General features: G+C 37.3%; 1 protein-coding gene and 1 long non-coding RNA gene across 2 annotated transcripts; both read left to right on the top strand.

The window, feature by feature from the left end:
* The first annotated feature begins 1829 nt into the window (after positions 1–1829).
* LOC126816628 (thialysine N-epsilon-acetyltransferase) lies at positions 1830–12065 on the top strand. The gene is made up of 5 exons (XM_050543331.2): positions 1830–2154; positions 4982–5033; positions 5564–5632; positions 8088–8227; positions 9490–12065. Exons 1-5 carry the CDS (start codon positions 2089–2091, stop codon positions 9676–9678), a joined length of 516 nt encoding a protein of 171 aa, XP_050399288.2. The 5' UTR covers positions 1830–2088; the 3' UTR covers positions 9679–12065.
* Positions 12066–13666: 1601 nt separating this feature from the next.
* LOC126816720 (uncharacterized) lies at positions 13667–24055 on the top strand. The gene is made up of 5 exons (XR_007678527.2): positions 13667–13980; positions 15405–15456; positions 22505–22573; positions 23127–23266; positions 23777–24055. It is a non-coding gene; the product is annotated as an uncharacterized LOC126816720 (long non-coding RNA).
* Positions 24056–24471: the final 416 nt, after the last annotated feature.

A 24471-nucleotide genomic window follows, 5' to 3' on the forward strand; every position in this document is an offset into this window, starting at 1 on the left:
ATGGCTCCCATACACGAATAACTAATTAGTATTATTATGCCCCCGGGTATACTTGTCCTATATTCTAGATAGTATTTGTCAATGTTTTCAGAATAACAGTATACGTAACTACTCACGTGTAAAGTTTTATAGTGTACTGATATATATAACATTTAACAGAAAAAGAGAAATAGCAGAATAAAAATACGCGGGAAATAAAGGAATCTTGATCATCAAGTCAAATTATCCCTATTTTTTGGCGTTCGCCATTCGCCGTTTAAGGAGAATCACATGTACCGCTAAAGACATCTACGCGCAATAGAATTCTTGAAATGTAATTGAACCATGTTAGTCCCGAAATGACATCGTTTGTGTTGAGTGCAAGTTAAACCCCATTTCTCTCTCCCGATATTCTTTTTATGTTTTTCATAAATATGTTAAAATTGTACTATGGTTGCATGGCTCCCATACACGAATAACTAATTAGTATTATTATGCCCCCGGGTATACTTGTCCTATATTCTAGATAGTGTTTGTCAATGTTTTCAGAATAACAGTATACGTAACTACTCACGTGTAAAGTTTTATAGTGTACTGATATATATAACATTTAACAGAAAAAGAGAAAGGGTTTGACATCCAGTTGTTGTTCGTTGTATGTTTCTGATGAAATGTAAATGTAGGCTATTTTTCTTTTTGATTTTCTAAAATAAATTTTATCTTGATATTCAACTGCAATTAAATTAATCAAAAATACAATTTACAAATCTGATATGACAAATGTCTGATTTGTAAAACAAATATTGATTCTATGAAATGAAATGAAATTGGGTTTAACGTCCTACTGTTCTGCTCCGAACTGGGCTAACGAAGACGGGCATACGCCATACAGTGCGCTATGAGGGAAATTTTGCTCGGACAGCTGCACTACTGCCTACTCTTATATCGAATTCCAACTGCTAAGGATCTTTTACGTGCACACAAATGTGTACATGGGACCTCGGTTTTCGTCCCTTCCGAACGACTACACAGCTGTCCTTGTCAGGCCCTCCGTCCTGCATCACTAACAAGGAGGAACCACGCCGTTAAACTCCATTTCATTTCAATTCATTTTTATCACTGTAGACATTCACCTCTATAGAGCTGTCTAGGTCACCCTAATAACACTGTAAACCAGACACCACGCGGGTAATTTGCAAGCAGTAATATATGGTGTTCTTTTTCGGCCACTTCCCGCGTCACCCTTCAATAAACCGACGCAAAATCCACGTTGCGCGTCACTCGTTTCAAGATTATGCTATAGAGAAAAAAAGGGACGTCGACTTTTTAACACGACGTCGCGCTTCAAAAGGCGGCGCATCCCACGTCGCGTCGCCCTTCGCTTTTTCTGTACGGATATTGTTTATAGTTTTGTTATGATACACCCCCTCCCCAAAGAAGAGTCGCCCCAGGCGTATGCCCCATTCAATACCCCCCCCCCCCCAATTGTGAGGGCCTGGCTACTACTACAAAAGTTCTGAGATAAAACATTATAATAGGATATAAATTTTTCAAATAGTAATTTATAAATATAACAAAACCGAAAAAACTTACAAAATTGTAGGTGCATTTTTAAGAATTATTGTACTTACATTTAAAAATGTATGCAAAATAACGCAGTTTCCCTAAGGGAAGTAAATCGATAAATAATTTTGAAAAGCGACGCACGACGCACAAGGCGACGCGTCTCTTTATAAAGGGCGACGCCGTGTTAAAAAGTCGACGTCGCTTTTTTTCTCCATAGCTTAATATCGAAATAGGGCGTTGCGCAACGCGGAAAGTGGCCGAAATAGAACACCATAGTATTTATTTACGTAAATAACGTTTCAATCATTTATCCTAGTTTGTGTCATTGTGGCTCCGGGTTCGTTATGTAAAAAAAGATTTACTCGTTGCATTGAAAACAGACATGAATCGCAACGATCTTACAAAATGGCAGCCCACTTCTCAATAGTCAATTGAACAGTGGAAACACATAAATTGACCGTGTATATTACGCTTTATAAGTGTAACAGCTGGACCATTTAATGTGAGTGCTGGGTCTGGCAAACGGAGACGATATTATTTAAAATGGCTGTTTTTAGAATCAGAGATGCTGTAATTGATGATTGTGAAGAAATATTCAGAATGTGCAAGGTACGTGTAGCATAATTAGTAAAACTGGAATTAATGTAGCCAAGTCTCTAACTAAATATCATCCAAAGACTTCGACATTAAATACATGACATATGAGTGATAGGTTATTTACATACTTACAAGATGGAGGCTTTTAATTTCTTAGTCAATGGACATAAATTTGTTAAGTATTATCTTTAAAAACATACATAATTTTATAATTATTGATTGTTTGCTTGAATTAAAAAGTTTATAATATTTAAAAGTATTAGGTCTTGTATAATAATATCTGGATATATATATTTTCGCTTTTTTTAATAAAATAAGTACAATTGAATAGGTAGTGATTATCAATAATGATAATATTAGAGATGACGTAATATGGCAAATAATAAAATCCGGTATGCTGACGCAAACCATATATCAATAATGATAATATTAGAGATGACGTAATATGGCAAATAATAAAATCCTAATTATAATAATATACTATTCAAAAAAAGTAGGGGATATTTGATTTTGGGGGCATAATACTAAAATATGCAAATGACTACGAAAAAAGTCACTATAGAACCTAACAGAAGAAACATTTCCAGTTACATGTGACGCCCAAACGCACCAATAGCTACCGCATGGAATGCAGGTGATGCTTGGGATCATCATGGGGGTCCAACCCAAGATTTGCACGACTCTGACTTTGAATGTTACAGTCATTGTGGCATTGAATTCCAGGGTGGAAACATCAGTTTAATTGTTTTAGTGACCAGAAAACAAATTTTGATATGCGTCGGCTTACCCAAAATGAAAGGTTACGTGCCCTTGGCATGCTACAGATCGGCACAACACAGGCGGTTGTGGCGCGGACGATGAATGTTTCTCAGTCTGTCATAAGCAGGCTATGGTCCAGATACCGTGATACACAATCTGTACAGGACAGACCACGCTCAGGTCGACCAAGGGCGACAACTCAAGCCCAGGATCGATTTATCCGTACCTTGGCCTTGAGAAATCGTGTCATCACAGCAAATCAGATCAGCGCTCGTCTTCAAACAGACACTGGTGTGAGAGTGAGTGGCCAGACGATTCGGAATCGACTGCATAGGGGTCACCTTCGCGCCCGACGTCCTCGCGTGATCCCTTGTTTGAGAGATCATCACATTCAGGCAAGACGTCGTTGGTGTAGGGATCGTCAACACTGGGATAATCGACGCTGGAGCAATGTGATGTTTTCAGATGAGTCAAGGTTCACTGTTGATTTTTTGGACAGACGTAGGAGGGTGTGGCGTCGTCGAAACGAGCGCTTCCAAGACGTTAACGTCATCAGACATGATCGATTTGGGGGTGGTTCTGTTATGGTGTGGGGAGGCATCACTGTTGCTGGAAGAACGGCTTTACATGTTGTTGCAGGGCGTGTTACAGGCCAGTACTACCGGGACAGCATCTTGGCAGTCCATGTTGTGCCGTTCGCACGACGTCATGGCCGCCGTTTCATCTTCCAGGATGACAACGCAAGATGTCACAGGGCCAGGATCGTTACAGGTTACCTCCAACAACAGAACATCACCACATTACCTTGGCCAGCACTGAGTCCCGACCTCTCCCCCATCGAGCATGTCTGGGACATGCTTGGACAGAGGTTACGTCAACGTCAACAACGTCCTGCCAATGTCCAAGAACTTGCTGCTGCGTTGCAACAGGAATGGGACAATCTGGACCAAAATGACCTTAGACGTCTCATTAGGAGTATGCCACGTCGGATCAATGCTTGTTTGGCAAACAGAGGAGGATTTACCCGTTACTGACTTGGTTGTGATGCTGTGGTAACTTTGCTGTTTGACCCCGGGTATCATTTTACCCTTATAATGGTCAGTCTGTGCCTTACTTAGTCTAACGATCATTTGGAATAAATCGATGAATGTGAACTTCATTTCATTTTGTCATTTGTTTCTTAGTCAGTTTCATTAGGTGACTTTAATAACACTTAAAAATCAAATATCCCCTACTTTTTTTGAATAGTATATTTAAAGGTAAACTTAATTCCAAAGGCTATAGAATAGAGAAGGGTTTGAACATGTGTTTCAAAATTGAATTTGAACATCTCTGATCATTTAGGTTTATATTCTGTACATGCCTACCGCATGCTTTAAATTGTCTATTGTAAAATTGATAACCCGCTAGATCTTCACATATTATGCTTCAATACCTTATAGAGGCTAGTTTCCAACCGTCTCAATATTTCCCCAGTATAATATTCTGGTGATTGCTAATTTTAAATATACTTTTATAAGATATAGAACATATATCCAAATACTCCCGGTTTAGGCCGAGAGGGATGAATGTAGATGTTGAACACCGAATTTGTCCTTTATGTAAATCAAATACAATTGACGATGAATACCATAACGATAACGTATTCAACTATACTTATTTCATTACAGAAAGCGAGCAATTCAGATCTTGATATTATTATATCAGACCTAATACTATTAAATATAATGAACTGTTCAATTCAACCAAGGAACCAATAATTGTTAAATAATGTATGTTCTTGCAGATAATAATAAACAAATTCTATGCCCCTTGACTAAATATGTAAATAACCCACTTCTGTTCTGCTAAAGACATGAACAAAATTCGAATTGCTATTTTTTGCTCTAAAACCATTTTCATTTTGAGATTTTTATAGGCGTGTATGTAAATGTTTGGTTATCATTGTAGTCTTAAGGCTATATTCACATTCGTTATCATTTGCTTTGTGATGATTCGTTCGCCCCTAGAGTTTTACTTTCACTTCCACCAGGGGTGATATTATTATGGCCTTATAAAGCCTTGTTGTTTTGTCTCACAGGACCAGGCACTTCTTCACGGCTGGGCCCATGAGATAATATCATCAGTAGACAGTAAGTATCATATATACACCATCATCAGTAGACAGTAAGTAACGTATATAACATCATTAGTACACAGTAAGTGACATGTTCAGTAGATAGTAACATATATTACATCATCAGTAGACAGTAAGTAAAGCATAACACCAGTAACACATATAACATCATCAGTAGGGAGTAACACCAGTAAACAGTAAGTAACATATTACATAACATAATCAGTTGACATTAAGTAATATATATATATAACATCATCAGTAGACAGTAAGTGACAACATCAGTAAATAGTAACATAACAACATCATCAGTAGACATTGAGTGGCGAATATAACATCACCAGTAAACAGAGTGACGTCACCAGTAGATGGTAACATAATATATAACATCATCAGTAAGTGACACCATCAGTTGATAATAGTAACATTGAACTATAAAACACGAAACGAAATAGGATCTGTGTTTTAATCAGATTGCAGGAAACCCTATTAATAAAGTCACCCTATCATAATTATTATTAATATTAAATTTTATTCTGTTTACAGCCCTCAGAAAAGATGGTTTTGGTGAAAAACCTTTATTTGGATGTCTTGTAGCTGAAAAAATTGATTCAGGTTGGTACGCAAAGCAGAATGATCTTACCCTTTTCTTTGTCCTTATCTAGGTCAATTATATTATTGTAAATAGTGGTGACATGATACACCCCCCTCCCCTGAAAACAATTGCAATTACCCCACTAAAAATAAAGAACCAGTGAGGGCAATGCCGATGATGTAGAGATATACGAACTAGTTGTTCAATTGGTTGTTCGTGGTGCTTGACATCCGCTTCCACCTAAGGTGATATCAAAGACAAATTGTCTTATTTTTTGTACTATCTTAGCGAACTCCAAGGGGTCTTACATGTGTTCGCGGAGTAAACCCACACGGTTCAGAAGGCGCCCCTATGTCCAAGTCACATATGCTCACATCAGGGATCGAAACCACGACCACGACCCACGACCATAGCTATAGGTGACCGGGTCAGCTAGAGATCGAAGCGCGACACTCTTTTTTTTTTTATTTTATAAATTTATTCCCAGAAAAAATAAACATTAAATATTACAATTATATCAGGTATTAAATATATTTCATAATTAGGCAAAACTATAATACTAACATATATATACGCCCAGGCAAAAAAATTATATTACAAAAATAAAAGCAGATATTTTTGGTTATTTAAAAGTGTACAAAAGTATAAAGTTAAAATGTGTTATGTACAGTTAAAAACATTGCCTGGATTTATACACTAATACTATATTAAAAATATTCAGATTTTGAGTTCGGTCACTAACAATGATAGAAAGTCTTTTAAATTTTAAATAAATATTTCGTAGTAATAAATCTTACTAAGTGGACTTAGTGTGAAAAGGTAAATTGGATTGAATTAGGATTTTATATAGAAAATGTTCAGTACAAGTTTGCAATGAGTTATTTCAATGTAGAAAATTCTGTGTAATGGCTGAGCAGTGTTTGTCAGGAAATAGGGCTTTATATTTAAAATATGATCTTTAAAGTATCAGATATTGCTATATTTGGTGGCTTTGATACACAATAATGAAAGTTTAAACAAAAAAGTTGTATATAATTAGAAATTTACAGAGGAAATGATTCAAACAGGTTTACAATAGGCATTTTACATGTTGTAGTTTAAAAAGTACTGGATGGTCTAGTCTATAGAGTTTCGTACAGTAGCATTATAACTGGAAAAATGGGACTATTAAGTGTAAATAACTAGGTCAAACACCGCGCAGGTGGCGATGTATCGTCTGCTACTGAATGAGGCTTATGAACTGAGCTAATCAAATGTAGATACGTCAGATTACATAATTTAACTTCATTAATTTCTATATATATACATGTACAAGATTTGGTGTACATATTAAATCGTTAAAAATTCTGTTCTTTTTAATAAAGGTATAGATACCGAAAAAGATGCTGTAATATTGTTATAAAAGGTGTGCTCACATTTACAATTTCATCAGTATTTATAAACAGTCTGACAAAGGATAGCAGTAGAATTAAAAAAGCAAAAAAAAGAATTATTCTTTTTATTTGCATTAATACCTTGGGCAATTATAGGCTGTGATTCTTATCTGTTACTTAAAGGGACATTTTTGTCCAAAAAAAATTAAATTATCAAATGAATAAGTCTTTGATGGTATAGGGTTTTGTCTGTATTTGATTCGAAAAAGAAAAAAGTCATTGGGGATTAGTGAATGGGTATGTGAAAAAGGTAATTATCAAGGTGTAAGCATTTCAGATTTTCAATATAAAATCCAATTCAAGCAAACACCTTACACTCTAGACCACTTAGCCATCCAAAGCCCCGATTGGGTTTCGGCGATACACAAAATTATGTCATATGATAGTCCAGACATGCGCATGGCTTTAAAATAGCGAACGTATTATTGAAATGCTCAGCTCGGAATAAGCTGTGGGTGGTGTGACCCAGTTGTTTATTGCTTATAAAAGTATGATAGGGTAAATTTGAAATTAACCAACCAATGGCGATTCTCCGCATTGGTTTTATTTTACTAATACACAAACGATCAAGGTATTCGCAGGTGGTCAAGATTCACATGGGCCGACATATTCGACAATAATAACAAGGATGCCAATCCCGGCTTTAAAGAAAACTTTTCATTATGACTCAATGACAGATCCTATGACCCCCTCCCCCCTCATTAGGACAGAATAGAAGGGGAGATTAATAACTCTATACTTTGACGAGTCTATGCAACACTTTACGACCCGGTTCGCTGGGATGCCAGTTACGCTAGGTCCACCATTTTACAGGCGAAATTCGAAGTCGACCGAAACGATGATTTTCTTTGTCAAATTCATTTCTTCACATTACACACACTCACAGCACTTGTAGATAAAACCGTTTACTAGTCTGCAAACGACACAGATATTTTATTGACAAATTACTGAATTATTTTATATTTTAAGTAGGCCCAACCGTGTAAAATACAGGATATTCTACTGAATAGAGAATACTATGTTTTCGTGTATTGTATTTCAGGCAAGGCAATAGCATACACTATGTTCAGTCCGTTCTATGTTTCATGGATGGGAAAATGCATGCTCATGAGTGACCTACATGTTACAGAAACTGAGCGGGGCAAAGGTGTCGGACGGGCTCTTGTAAATCGATTGGCACAGGTAAATTGTTTATTTACTTTGAGAATCCATCCAAAGCTCACAAGCATCTGGAAAATGAAATGTTGAAGTGATATTTCTTAAACATACCGGAATGAAACTTCAATAGAGAATTGAAGACATTTCAATTTAAAATGAATTGCTGTCCAAAGTTTTTTTTCACTCGATCAATCTAAATATTCGATGTGTCGATTTATGGTTCTATAGTTATGAGGGTCAGTCAGAGAAATTGTTGACGGTGTGGAATATGCTAGAGTCAATTCGTAGCTTGACATTGGTTGAGCAATTTGAGTATGACGAAATGATTTCACAATTCTAGTTATGTTAGAACAGATTTTGAAAAGTGTAATGAAACCCTGTGAGTTATATACATTTGAGAATGATGGCAGCAAATCAAGGGGGCGCAAGAACTCTAAACCATCGACATAAGCGCTTCATTGCACTCCCTCATTTAGTTCCTGGTGCTTAATAACATCACAACAGCAGCAACCGTGTTTTTTTCAAAAACAACAAGTGATTGAAAATAAAGATAGACTACAATGTTTATTTTATGACAGTTGGAATTCGAAATAAGAGTAGGCCGTAGTCCGCTTTCTGTGGAAAGTTTCCCTCATTGCGCACTGTATGGCGTATTTCCTTCTTCATTATCCCAGTTGGTGCAGAAAAGTAGGATATTAAACCATGTTCAATTTCCAAACGGAATATAAATGAAAGGTTGATATTCACTTATAATTCTCTTATGATGAAGGGATTTCCACAGGGTTGAAATACCCGTCTTCATTAACCCAGTTGGTGCAGAGAGAGAGAGAGAGAGAGAGAGAGAGAGAGAGAGAGAGAGAGAGAAATGGGGTTTAACGTCCACTCGACACAAACTATGTCATTCCGGACTAACATATGGTTTAATTTTATTTCAATAATTCGCTTGAGCGTAGGGGTCTTTAGCAGTGGGAGGAAACCGGAGGACTCGGAGAAAATCCACGAGGTTGGACAGGCGACCCTACCCCTTGTCACGTACAACCGGGGATTCGAAACCACGCCAGTCGACTCAATGACAGACTTTATTATATAGCGCGCTCACGCTAACCAGCCATCCACCCCCACCCCAGAAAAATAGGACAATAAACCCCGGTTCATTTCCAAACTGAATGTAAATGAAAGGTCGATATTCTGTGTAGGATTCCCAGAGGGTTGAGTTATCCTAGCGTCCAACCACTTACATGTGAGAGAATGTTAATTTTAGTTTTTATTTTCAATATTTGTCACAGGTTAGTCTACAAGAAGGATGTGTTAGACTGCAGTGGGATGCAATGGGATGGAATGATAAAGCAATTAAATTTTATAATAAAATAGGAGGTACAGATACAACAATAGCTGATGGGGGGAGACGAATATTTATAATGAATAAACCAGAAATGGAGAAGTGCACCTCGGATAATATAAAATTTAAAGATTAATTTTTATATAAATAAACATAGGAAAATAATACGTTTTAATTAATGGAGGAAGAATAATAACTTAAGCAGGAAATGTAAAACCGAAATACAGCTAAGTCTTTGAATAAATTACCAAGTCAGCTTAGAAATCTCCGTTAATTAAAAATATATTGAATAACATAAGGGGTATCCGTTACGTAAATTATAGTGAATAAATTAAATATCTCCATTAATTATGAATTTTGTTGGACTGTGAATTGTCATGTTTATCAAAACTGTTTATAAATATTTATACTATAAAAATGTATTTATTTATTTATTTACTCATTTTAATATATGCACTTACTATGTATTACTTATTGTATGTCTTGACAAGCTCAGGCGAAACATGTAGAGAGAGAGAGAGAAATGGGGTTTAACGTCCACTCGACACAAACTAGGTCATTTCGGGACTAACATATGGTTTAATTTTATTTACATAGTTCGCTTGCGCGTAGGGGTCTTTAGCAGTGGGAGGAAACCAGAGGACCCGGAGAAAACCCACGAGATTGGACAGGCGACCTACTCCTTGTCACGTACAACCGGGGATTCGAAACCACGCCAATCGACTCAATGACAGACTTTATGATACAGCGCGCGCACGCTAACCATTCAGCCATCCAACCCCCCCCCCCCCGAAACATGTAGACAATTAAACAATAGTATATACCTTCTTTAGGTATTTCTTACCTTTATTATTTTTTTCTATATATATTTATTATATATTTGTACTTATTATTTATTTATTATATTATATATGTATTAATTTGTATATTATTAAAATTCTGGAAATGGTATAATATAAGAATCCATATTATATGTATTTTTTTACATGTAATCTTTTTCATTAATAATATTTAAATCATTTTGTTGAAGTGTCACAAACTTGTTACAGACTATACTTTAAACCCCCTTTGTTGATTAATTAGTCATGGCCTGGTGGACCCAGACTCTAAACAATAGATGTGGGGAAAGTGAGCTGTCCCCAAATTAAGTAGCAATAAAGGCCAATTAAATTTGTGCGAAGAATTGATTTTGAAAAACATTTTAATAATGTGCATAATTATAATCCGGTATGCTGACGCAAACCATATATCAATAATGATAATATTAGAGATGACGTAATATGGCAAATAATAAAATCCTAATTATAATAATATTTAAAGGTAAACATAATTCCACAGGCTATAGAATAGAGAAGGGTTTGAACATGCGTTTCAAAATTGAATTTGAACATCTCTGATCATTTAGGTTTATATTCTGTACATGCCTACTGCATGCTTTAAATTGTCTATTGTAAAATTGATAACCCGCTAGATCTTCACATATTATGCTTCAATACCTTATAGAGGCTAGTTTCCAACCGTCTCAATATTTCCCCAGTATAATATTCTGGTAATTGCTAATTTTAAATATACTTTTATAAGATATAGAACATATAGCCAAATACTCCCGGTTTAGGCCGAGAGGGATGAATGTAGATGTTGAACACCGAATTTGTCCTTTATGTAAATCAAATACAATTGACGATGAATACCATAACGATAACGTATTCAACTATACTTATTTCATTACAGAAAGCCAGCAATTCAGATCCTGATATTATTATATCAGACCTAATACTATTAAATATAATGACCATTTCAATTCAACCAAGGAACCAATAATTGTCAAATAATGTATGTGAGAGAGAGAGAGAAATGGGGTTTAACGTCCACTCGACACAAACTAAGTCATTTCGGGACTAACATATGGTTTAATTTTATTTACATAACTCGCTTGCGCGTAGTGGTCTTTAGCAGTGGGAGGAAACCGGAGGACCCGGAGAAAACCCACGAGGTTGGAAAATAATGTATGTCCTTGTAGATAATAATAAATGAAATGGGGTTTAACGTCCTACTGTTTTGCTCCGAACTGGGCTAATGAAGACGGGCATACGCCATACAGTGTGTTATGATGGAAATTTTGCCCGGACAGCGGCACCACGGCCTACTCTTATATCGAATTCCAACTGTCAAGGGATCTTTTACGTGCACGCCAATGTGTACTCGGGACCTCGGTTTTTCGTATCATCCGAATGACTAGACAGCTGTCCTTGTCAGGCCCTCCGTCCTGCATCACTGACAAGCGGAAACCACGCCGGAAAATCTGGATGAACTTTCTCGGCCAATGCAGGGATCTAACACCCGACCTCCAGGCTAGCGAGCCAGCGCCTTACCCACTTAGCCACCGTGATCCCCAGATAATAATAAAGATTTTATGCCCCTTGACTAAATATGTAAATAAACCACCACCTCTATATCATGTATATGAGCTGAGTTGTAAATAAACTTCTGTTCTGCTAAAGACATGAACAAGATTCCAATTGCTATTTTTTTTCATTTTGAGATTTTTATAGGCGTGTATGTAAATGTTTGGTTATCATTGTAGTCTTAAGGCTATATTCACATTCGTTATCATTTGCTTTGTGATGTTTCGTGCGTCCCTAGAGTTTTACTTTCACTTCCACTAGGGGTGATATTATTATGACCTTATAAAGCCTTGTTGTTTTGTCTCACAGGACCAGGCACTTCTTCACAAATCGGATATGACAAATGTCTGATTTGTAAAACAAATATTGATTCTATGAAATGAAATGATATTGGGTTTAACGTCCTACTGTTCTGCTCCGAACTGGGCTAATGAAGACAGGCATACGCCATACAGTGCGCTATAAGCGAAATTTTCCCCGGACAGCGGCACTACTGCCTACTCTTATATCGAATTCCAACTGCCAAGGATCTTTTACGTGCACGCCAATGTGTAAACGGGACCTCGGTTTTTCGTTCCATCCAAACGACTAGACAGCTGTCCTTGTCAGGCCACCCGTCCCGCATCACTGACAAGGAGGAACGACGCCTTTAAACTCCATTAAATTTTCATTCTTATCACTGTAGACTTTCACCTCTATTTTTAAGATCATGAGTGGCGTGCAGAACTAGGTCGAGGTCACCCTAATAACACTGTAAACCAGACACCACGCGGGTAATTTGCAAGCTGTAATATATGGTGTCCTTTTTCGGCCACTTCCCGCGTCACCCTTCAATACCGCAACGCGCGACGCAAAATCCGCGTTGCGTGTCACTAGTTTCAAGATTATGCTATAGAGAAAAAAAGGGGCGTCGACTTTTTTACACGACGTCGCGCTTCAAAAGGCGACACATCCCACGTCGCGTCGCCCTTCGCTTTTTCTATACGGATATTGTTTATAGTTTTGTTATGAAATGCGCATGTACCAGGAGAATTCATTTGCAGTTTATTGGCCTTTGGTATTTTATTTTCAATACAGTAATTTATATTGGACAGAAGGAACTGCCATTAATATCCTTTATATAACATTACATTTCTATAATACCCAGATTATATGTTCTAAACTTAAAATCGTAAACTCTGATGTGAATGAGCGACCTCGTGGTCTCGGCAATTACAGGTACTGATAACGTTGTGGTTATTGTTTCCGTTATTTACATTAGTTGTTTTGTAGGTTCTCAGGTGTTGTATTATATCCCCTTCAACCCTCCGATTGGTCGAAAAACCCTATAATTATACCCCCTCTATTTACTGAAATATGTCCCGGTCTACATATGTTTAGGAGATTTGTTATCTCAACCTCCAAGGTAAGCACTTAGATACACCCCCTCCCCAAAGAAGAGTCGCCCCAGGCGTATGCCCCATTCAATACCCCCCCCCCCCAATTGTGAGGGCCTGGCTACTACAAAAGTTCTGAGATAAAACATTATAATAGGATATAAATTTTTCAAATAGTAATTTATAAATATAACAAAACCGAAAAAACTTACAAAATTGTAGGTGCATTTTTAAGAATTATTGTACTTACATTAAAAATGTATGCAAAATAACGCAGTTTCCCTAAGGGAAGTAAATCGATAAATAATTTTGAAAAGCGACGCACGACGCACAAGGCGACGCGTCTCTTTATAAAGGGCGACGCCGTGTTAAAAAGTCGACGTCGCTTTTTTTCTCCATAGCTTAATATCGAAAAAAGGGCGTTGCGCGACGCGGAAAGTGGCCGAAATAGAACACCATATAGTATTTATTAACCCAAATAACGCTTCAATCATTTATCCGTGTTGTGTCATTGGTATTCGTGAAATAGCTATCGACTGTTAATGCCGGCTGTGAGTCGAGTCTGGGAGACGGAGACGATATTATTTAAAAATGGCTGTTTTTAGAATCAGAGATGCTGTAATTGATGATTGTGAAGAAATATTCAGAGTGTGCAAGGTACGTGTAGCATAATTAGTAAAACTGGAATTAATGTACTAAATATCATCCAAAGGCTTCGACATTAAAGCGGGGTTGGATTGCCGAATGGTTTAGCACGTGCCCGTTTTATCATAAGTTATAAACCTATAACGGTAAATCTCTTTGATCTTTGTGGTATATTCTAACCCCCTAATAACTTGCAGTCTGAATATATAGTGAGGAATTTGGGGTTATTCTTCTGAAAGTGTTTCTTTAAATCTGTATCGGGTTATTCTTCCATGGTAGGGTGGGGTTTTTTTTTGGCATAAGAAAACATGATATCGGGTTTTTCTTGCTGGAATTCTGGGATATTCTCATTTTACGTACATGTAAACATAGACGGTTTATAAGCAAAATAAACTACCGGCCTCGGGTTTTCTTTTTGTCAGGTTATTTTCTTCAGTCTTTCGTTCCCCGACATAACCTCGGTCTCATGCTTTATCCTACACGTCTGTCATTGAGTCAACTGGCGTGGTTTCGATTCACATGTGGTACGTGACAAGGAGTAGGGTCGCCTGTCCAACCTCGTGGGTTTTCTCCCACTCCTAAAGACCCCTACGCGCAAGCCAATTATTGAAATAAAATTGAATGTTAGTCCCGAAATGACCTAGTTTGTGTCGAGTGGACGTTAAACCACATCTATACAGAACAATTTATAACAACAGAACTGAAACCGCACAAATAACAACAAGAAGATCAAAAGACGTGAACTCAAGGGGATGACAGTCTACTAAGGAACTAATCAACTATTCCAAGACATTACGAGAAGGGTTAGAGTCTGTACACAGTATTCCAAGACATTACGAGAATGTTTAGCGTCTGTACACCTGTACACAGTATTCCAAGACATTACCTTAAGGTTTAGAGTCTGTACACAGTATATATATATATAAGTATCTGGTGTGCGCACCGCGAGTGTCAATAACAGCATCGCAGCGTCTGTACATGGAGTGGACCAGACGATTGATGAACCCCATTGGCACCTGGAACCAAACTTTCAGAAAAGCCTGCCTTTAAGTTTGCTTGATTTCTGTTTTGATATAAAACAACTCTTTCAACAACTGTAAATATTCGACAAATGGTCTTACCATTAAGTGTTTCTGAAGGTGTGGGGTTGGATGGCCGAATGGTTAGCACGTGCTGTATCATAAGGCTTGTCATTGAGTTAACTGGCGTGGTTTCGAATCCCCGGCTGGTCACCTGCCCAACCTCGTGGGTTTTCTCCGGGTCCTCCGGTTTCCTCCCACTGCTAAAGACCCCTACGCGCAAGCGTAATATTGAAATAAAATTAAACCATATGTTAGTCCCGAAATGACCTAGTCTCTCTCTCTCTCGTTTCTAAAGGTATTTTCAAGTTAAATTTATTTTGATGTTATCTTGTGAAACCTTGTTTTTTACCTTAGGAACAGGCAGTTTTTCACGACCTTGAAGACCACATAACATCCACAATAGATAGTAAGTGACGTAGAAATAAAATGATTATTATGTAGTATTATGTACTTGTACTTTATTATTATCTACCGTAATAGCAGTGCCAACTAGCTGTTTATAGAATTTTGCATCGAAATAGAAGCAGTTATTTTTAAGTACGAACTTCAAACTACATAATATAAAATCTTTTGTGAAACGTTCATGGAGATCTTGTGGGTATCTATCTACCCAGAATTCGATAGCTGTTAATCCTAAATCAAAAGTAATATTTGAGTAGAGGTATGTGACATCGTAAGTAACTAGCGTAGCATTTTCTGCGACCGATGGCGGAAGCTGGTTCAGAAAATCAACACTATCTATAATATTACTTTTTACCCTAAGTATATATGGACGTAACGGTATATCTAAAAGTTGACTTAGACGATGGGTTTCGCAGGAAGGCCCGGCAATAATGGGGCGTAATTTCAGGCCTTTTGGCCTTTCTATCGTAATGTAATCACTTTTCTGTTTTTTCGCATGCTTCAGTTATCTCTTTGCTCTTGTGGACTTTGGGTAGTCCATAAAAACTGATTGGTTTCACATCAAATATGGTAAGAAATGATTTTTCATCATCTTCATGAAGGATTCTTAAAAATGAATTGACAAGTTTTCGGAGTCTTTTCATATTGTCCTCCATTGTGCTTCTTCGATATTATCGATAATACCATTTCTGTATAGTGATCTGCATCCATAAGAACTGTTGCTCCTCCTTTGTCCGCCTGTTTTATAACTATGGATTTATCCTTTGATAGCTGGATTATTTCGTTTTTTGTTGAGGAGTTATATTTCTTCGAACGTTATTTGTTCTATTTGGAGTTATTTCAACTTTGTTTATGAATGATATGTAATCATCGAGTTCTGGGATTCGCCCGAGAGGAGCACATCCGCCAGTCTTGTTCCTTACTATGGATTAAGGCGGTAAATTATCGTTATCATAAAAATATTCTAAATTTCTTAATTTTCTAGTACATTCTTTGACATCCTCGTTGACTTCTTGTGTGTTGCTTTTGGATGGGGTGGGAGTAAATTTTATTCCCTTCTTCAACACACTAAGCTGATTTTCACTTAATGTCTTCTCTGTGATATTGACCACTTTTGGGTCTGTCCCTCTCGTCTCTTTTTTAAGGAGGGGGGTTCCGCTAAAAAATTCCTGTTTAGTGTGGACTTGTTATGGCTATTATTTTCCACGTTGGAATATCGTTTACCTCTATTCGTGTTCTTGTTCACCATGTTCGAGTCCTGATTTGTATTTCCATTCCGTTTTCTTGGTTTAACAGTTTGCCAGTTACGGTCACGCGATTGACTTCCCATTCGTACCTTTGAACTTAGAACAGTGAGACCAAAAATAAAAAAGAAAAGTGCATACCATACATCTCCACGTACAATCCTCGAAACCCGAATTTGACCAATGTACTCCGAGATAACTTTGCTCTACTGAGACGTAGTGAACGAATGAACAAAATACTATTTAAAATAAATAGTAGTATGACATGCTCTGTCACATATGTAGTATATGTAATTACATGCCTTGGGTGTAATGAATTATACATTGGATCCACAAATGAATTACGGAAGCGTGTGACAGTACATAAACAGCATATAAAAGAGGAAATATACCGCAAAATCCCATTAAGTGGGCATATGACGGAGTGTGCTAAAAATAAATCGCCACATTTTCATATTTTCCCCTTTTATAAACTGTCTGATAATAATATCACAAAATTAAGAGTTAAAGAAGAGTATTTTATAAACAAATTTAAACCCAAACTTAACCAGTGATATTATTTCGTTTAAATTTTTATGAAAAATTATTGTAACTATCTCTCCATATTGACGCTACATAATGACGTAACGCCATTATCTATTATTGCCTTGAAAACCTAACGGCGAAACATGTAGGCATTTAAATAAAATTTCTTTAATGGTATTTTCTACTTAATCTTTTAGAATATATATATATACGAAAAGTTAAAGATAACTACTCTTAGGTATTAAATACACAAAAATATAAAAGTTTTTGGAAAAAAGAACTACATTCGATTGCTAGTACTTTGGCTAGCACTTATATTAAGCTCTTCAGATATTCAACATTTTGGTAATACAACAATGTCATAGCAACACAGTAGTACAAAGAGGGAACATAACTTAAATATCAAATCAGACAACAATAACTAGGCCTATGTGCAATGAAATGAAATGAAATGGGGTTTAACGTCCTACTTTTCTGCTCCCAAACTAGGCTAATGAAGACGGGCATACGCCATACAGTGTGCTATTAGGGAAATTCCAACTGACAAGGGATCTTTTACGTGCACGCCAACGTATACACGGGACCTCGGTTTTTCGGTCCATTCGAACGACTAGACGCTGTCCTTGTCAGGCCCTCCGTCCTGCATCACTGACAAGGGGGAATCACGCTGGAAAATCTTGATGAACTTTCTCGGTCAATGCAGGGATCGAACACCCGACTTCCAGGCTAGCGAGCCAGCGTCTTACCCGCTTAGCCACGTGATCCCCGTATATGCAATGAAATTACTACAATTTTGCATTTAAAGCTGGCCGATATTTGTCAATAAAATATGCCTCTTTGGCTTCTAATAAATCATTATTATTGCTATTAAGCTTGTACATCGGAAAAAACGCTAAATTTGCAACCAACACAAACAAATATCTATATGTCCACGGGATCATCCTATAATGTATGTCAAAGGGGAATTAATTATTTATAAAGTGAATGTTCATCTTCGACCATTAAGCTTCGGAGAGAATAATTCTATTAGTCTTTTCTCTTTGGCTTCCAGCAACTGTTCATTGATGAAATTCAATTTATATATTGGTGCAACTTTGAATTCGCTCTTTCCACAGGTTTCGAGATGACTACCAAGCGGAATTGTTCTTTTTTCCGGATGTAGTATTTGGGACCTGTGTAAGTTCATTCGAACATTCGGGGATCACGTGGCTAAGTGGGTAAGACGCTAGCTCGCTAGTCTGGAGGTCGGATGTTCGATCCCTGCATTGGCCGAGAAAGTTCATCCAGATTTTCCGGCGTGGTTCTCCCTTGTCAGTGATGCAGGGCGGAGGGGCTGACAAGGAAAGCTGTCTAGTCGTTCGGATGGGACGAAAAACCGAGGTCCCGTGTACACATTGGCGTGCACGTAAAAGATCCCTTGGCAGTTGGAATTCGATATAAGAGTAGGCCGTAGTGCCGCTGTCCGGGCAAAATTTCCCTCATAGCACACTGTATGGCGTATGCCCGTCTTCATTAGCCCAGGTTAGGAGCAGAAAAGTAGGACGTTAAACTCCATTTCATTTCATTTCATTCGAACATTCAGCTGTTGGTCGCTTTTGCCAATATAATATTCCTTACATCCCGAGCAAGCTAACAAGTAAACCACATGTTTGGTTTTACAGTTCATGTTTTGTTATACTTCGAATACTCGGTTATTTGACATGGGGAATGTGGAGCCTTTACATATTCCACACCGCTTATCGCCGCATTTTGGAACGCATGGTCTTTCCGTATTTTTATCCATATCAAAACGGGACGATGTCAACAGTTTCCTTATATTTACTGACTGTGTTAAACTGCTTATGAAGTTGGTGTTAGAAACAATCTTCTTCATTTTGGGGCATTTATCCAGCATCTGTTTATTCATGTCGATGAGGTTCATCGGTCTATTGTGGTGTGAGTTAAATGTTGGGACTAATGTCATGATGTTATTGTTATCCTTCTTCTGTTTTGGGACTCGTAGAGTATCTTGGTCTAGTGTTAAAGCTGTCTTTATGGCATTGTCGATCAGCTTTATTGGATAATCTTGTTTTACGAAAAATTGGTTTAGCTCACCAAGTCTTTGATTCTGCCACGTTTCATTCGACACAATTGTACAGATCCGTCTTGCTAGATTAAACGGGATATTTCGTTTTGTGTGTGCGGGATGACTCGATTTGAAGTTAAGATATTGGTGAGTATCTGTTTTGTTATAAAATAAGTCTGTTTCAATAACACCATTTTTCGATAAATGTACTTCAACATCTAAGAAGCTCAATTTGGATTTGCTGCTTTTCATTGTGAACTTGAGCGATGAATCCAAAGAGTTTAATATTTCGTGGATTGTTTGTAGGTCCTCTTTATCCGAAAGGATGTCAATGCAGTCATCTAGAAATCGCCTCCCAGATTCTTCTAAATGTTGTCGATTATCGAACCCCAGTCTTCTCTCCACATCGTTATAAAATAGAACTTCTAAATAGCCAAGGGATAACGTTGTATAGGTTGGTGCTACGTTTGTTCCCATATAAAGCTACTTCCTTGATTTGGCTGTAGTATTTTGCATCAAAATAGAAAATGTTGTTTGTAATTACTAGGTCCAATGCCCCAAGAATAAACTTTGTTGTAAAGCGGTCTGAGATTTCATCTCTGTGCTTATTGACCCAGTACTCTATTTCCGTATTTCCTAGTTTAGAATCGATGTTGCTGTAGGGATTGACAACGTCAAAACTTACTAATGTGCTTCCCGGTATCGTTGTTTTTGGTAATTTTGATAGGAAATTTGTACCATCCCACAGACAGCTTTTGACATATTTACATAAAGGTTTAAGGATGATATCGACAAGATTACTTAGTCTTTGCGTGACGCTTTCTGGCCCTCCAAAAATTGGTCGAAAACTTAGATCATCTGGGTTTTTTAACGATTATTACCTCGGAATTCTGATTCTCTACTTGTTCTGAATTTCATTACTTTTATGAATTTTAAGTAATTCATAAAAGTAGGTCGGTTTCGATTCATAATTCACTAGATAGTCCTGCTCATCATCCGTTAAATATTTATAATCTTGTATATTTTTTTTTCAAATTTAAAATGGGTCTGTCTGTCCGTCCGTCCGTCCGTCACACTTTTTGAGACACAATAACTCTCCTTTTAATTGACCTAGAATGTTCAAACTTGGTGTTTATTAGGTCAATGCCTTGATGCAGTTCGAAAATGAGCATTTTCTGCTTAGGCTAAGCAGAGATAAGCAATTTGATCGGTTGATGCTTTGGGACACGATAACTTTAGTTCTTATTAAATTAGAGTGATGAAAATTGGCATTTTCCAGTAAAAACTGGCGGCCATTTTGGATTTTTGCCAATTTGACCCATTTGGGCTCGGATTTCGGACTGGGACCTTTTTAAATGACAATATAGGTATAGACCGGCAATAAACCGTGGTCGGCATTTCTATTGCTGCAACTGTCCGGAATGGTGCGAAATAGAGTTAAAATGCCTGGACTAAATTGTGAATTTGATATTTAGATCTAAATCAATCATTATTTGTTACAAATCTGCAACGTTGCCAATTCTTTCATTCCAAATACAGAATATATCGTCCAGGCATCGTTTCAACTGATTTTCTGAATATTATTTGTAATCCATGACATGTTCAATTTCTATTGGTTATAATTTTTCCTCAAGAAATCCCATTGTTAAATTACTTAATTGTGGTGCCGCCTTGGTAGCCATCGCTATACCAAGAATCTGTTTGTAATTTGTTTCGCCAAATGTAAAAGTGTTGTTAGTCGGGATGATTCGTATAGGTTTGAGGATGAAGTTGTTTGAAATTCTCTCATGACTGCATTCAGGATGTTTATCCAACCAATATTCTATGGCCTGAAAGCATAGGTCATGGAAATGTTGCCATATATATGACAAACATCCATGGTTACGAAAACGTCGCCATCGTTTAGATATTGGGGCAATCTATTAAAAAAATCTTAAGTCATCCCGAATAACAGATTTTACATTTGGCACGTACGGCTTAAGTAAGATATCAATAAGTAAGACCGGCTATTATTGGTGTGAATGGGAGATCGTCTGGCTGGAAAACACTGATGAATCCGGCATTTTGATGTTAAATAGCCCCTTTGATCGTCTTGGATTTTTGAAAGACCATAAAACTGACTTGTTTTATACTCGAATTTTCGGAGATAATCCTGTTCGTTGTCCGTTTTTGTGATCTTGATTTAAGCCATTTATTAATCCCATTGTTCTTTTATCATGGTTCAAATGTATGGTTGTATACACCCGTTTGTCTTCAAGTATTTTAAGGACGTTTCTCTCATAATATTCCACATCCATGATAATAATGGCACCACCCTTTATCGCTTTCTTTAATAACGATCGTATCGTTAGATTTTAAAGAATTTATAGCGCACTTCCTCTTCGACACATTTGATTTTGCGTTGCGGTTTATAGGGAGTGGCATCTTAGTTAAATAGTCGATGAAATTGTTCAGCGTCACGTCCTTACACCGCCAAGGGGTTAAATAAAATAAAACCAAGTACGAACAATCCAAACCATTAGACAAAATTCGAAGTCCTAAAAAACGGTATAGGCAAAATAGTGTAATAAGGCAAAATAGTGTAATCAGCATATGGACTGTTCACCGTGTACAAAATACACGACAAACAGTGGTAACAGGTGTCCGGAAGAGTAAGCTTACCCTGCCTGGAGTTACTTTTGTTCCTCACAATATCCTCCGTCTTCCCTATCGCCGAAAAATTCCTTTAGTCGTAGTTTCCTACAGAAGGCGTTGATATCACACTCTAATTTCCGTATATTAGTTTTAGGCGTAGATGTGAATTTTAGTCCTTTCTGTAGGAGGTTAGTCCCGAAATGACCTAGTTTGTGTCGAGTGGACGTTAAACCCCATTTCTTTCTCTCTCTGTAGGAGGTTTATCTCGCAATGATTTAGAACTACGGATGATACATTTATGATTTTTGGGTGTTCTGCTTCTGAGAATTTGATACTGTGTGGACGTTCCTTGAATGACGCTAACTTTCATCTTGTATTGGTGAAGTGGTGGCTGGAGCTGGCATGGTGGTCGGTGTGGTTGAGATTGGCCTCTGAAAAAAAAACTGCCCCTTGGCTGGAGAGGTTTGTTCGGTCCTCCGTTGCGTGTTATACTTACCTGTACCTAAAACGATCAGTTAGGTTATTTAAAAGAATGCGCGGTATGTAAAGCTAAAGTATTGTTAAAATTATATTCTATTTTACAGCCTTCAGAAAAGATGCTTTTGGTGAAAATCCTTTATTTAGATGCCATGTAGCTGAAAAAATTGATTCAGGTTGGTAGCAAAGCAGGAGGCTGTTCCCCTACCTTTGTTCTTGATCGTATCCTGCTAACCTTTGTCCGTGTTATTGGGGGAACACGTGATAATACCTGGTTGTAATGTAATATTTTGGTAGGTCACGGCGATAACGTGCATTGATTGGCCAAACATTGTGAAGTGGTTTTAAATATACACATAGGCATATTGATTGGTCAAACATTGTGAAGCGGTTTTGAATATAGACACAAGGTCCAACTCTGACCTCTTGTAATCCAAGTTAGATAATCCAAGTTGCTATATAGCGGATCGGAACATAACTTGTCAACCCATACACGTAACCAAAGACGACACTAAGGAGCTGGTGGAAAAATGCCCTGTTTTGCAAAATTCTAAACGCCGCATGCCAGTCTCAAAATGGTCCAGGTAAATTGTTGACAAATCTCTGAGCTTGTTTAATTTGGGTTCAAATATGTAAAAACAGGATTATCTACAAATCGTAGATTTATTTTTAAAGAAAATGGCCATTTTTTGAGGCACCAAAAATCATTTATATTTTCGTGTATTTCAGGTGAGATAGTCGGATACTCGCTGTTCTTTCCCTTTTATATTTCATTTATGGGAAAGACTATGTTCATGCAAGAGCTTTTTGTTACAGAGAGTGCAAGAGGTATAGGCATTGGTCAGGCTCTCGTGAAACGATTGGCACAGGTAAATATTTTCAGTATTTGCTAAGATGACCCTTCACCACCATCTGAAAAATGATATGGATCGGATTTATGAATCAAAGAAGATTCTAGATCTTTTCCGGAAAACTTACCATGCCAGAAAGTACGTTTACAAAAAACATTTTCTGCAAAATATATTCGTATAGATCAATTGTAACCTACCATTTAATGTTTACAAATCGTAGCTATCTTTATACAAAATGTAGTCCATAATTTAAATACATAATACGGCCACTCTACTTTTGGGAGTTTCTTGCAAAATACATGCACGAGGTTGCGTCATCGGACGTTGAATTTACAAGATAGAAGGATGAACGTGGCGTGGCGGAAGCTTAAAATAGAGGGAGACATTCGCCTTGTAAATTTGACGCTAAATGACGGGCTGATAGTCGCTGACAAATTAGTGATGCGTAGGAATTCCGACATAAGTCAGGGTCCGTGTGGTGGCACATGTTTCCTGTCCCTGTTTTTGTAATCTTTTATATTTTAACAGGTTTGTGTAGAAGAAGATTATGTTAGACTTCAGTGGGAGTCAATGAATTGGAATGACAGAGCAATTGCTTTCTATATAAATAAACTGAACGGTCAAGACACGGCCTTGCTTGATGGAGGAAGAAAAATATTTATATTAACCAAGGAGGCCATGAAGAAACTCTAGTTATTAGCATATGTGGCATTATCAAACAAATGGCCATGTCATTGATTACATGAATTATGTAAATTCGTTTAACAAATATATTATTAAAATTTTCGATAAAAAATAGTATTTAATCTAGCGATAATATTACACATTATAAATCTAACAAACCGAGGTCCCGTGTATACATTGGGATGCACGTAAAAGATCCCTTGGCAGTTGGAAATCGATATAAGACTAGTCGATAGTGCCGCTCCCCGGGCAAAATTTCCCTCATAGCACACTGTATGGCTTATGCCCGTCTTCATTAGCCCAGCATAGGAGCAGAACAGTAGGACGTTAAGCCCCATTTCATTTCATTTCATTTCTTACATACATTTCGTTGGTAAATAAAATCGAACTTGGAGATTTGATATCATCTTTATCAGATAGGATTAATTAAAATGTTAACACACTTCAGCATATGTTACAGAAACTCCCTGTTCTATTGTCTAATTAATACCGATGTAGCACAAATGAGAAATTTCCTTAAATATGATTTGCCGAAAAGT

This window comes from Patella vulgata, chromosome 1 (assembly GCF_932274485.2).
Source record: "Patella vulgata chromosome 1, xgPatVulg1.2, whole genome shotgun sequence".
In the NCBI taxonomy this organism is placed as follows: Eukaryota; Metazoa; Mollusca; class Gastropoda; family Patellidae; genus Patella; species Patella vulgata.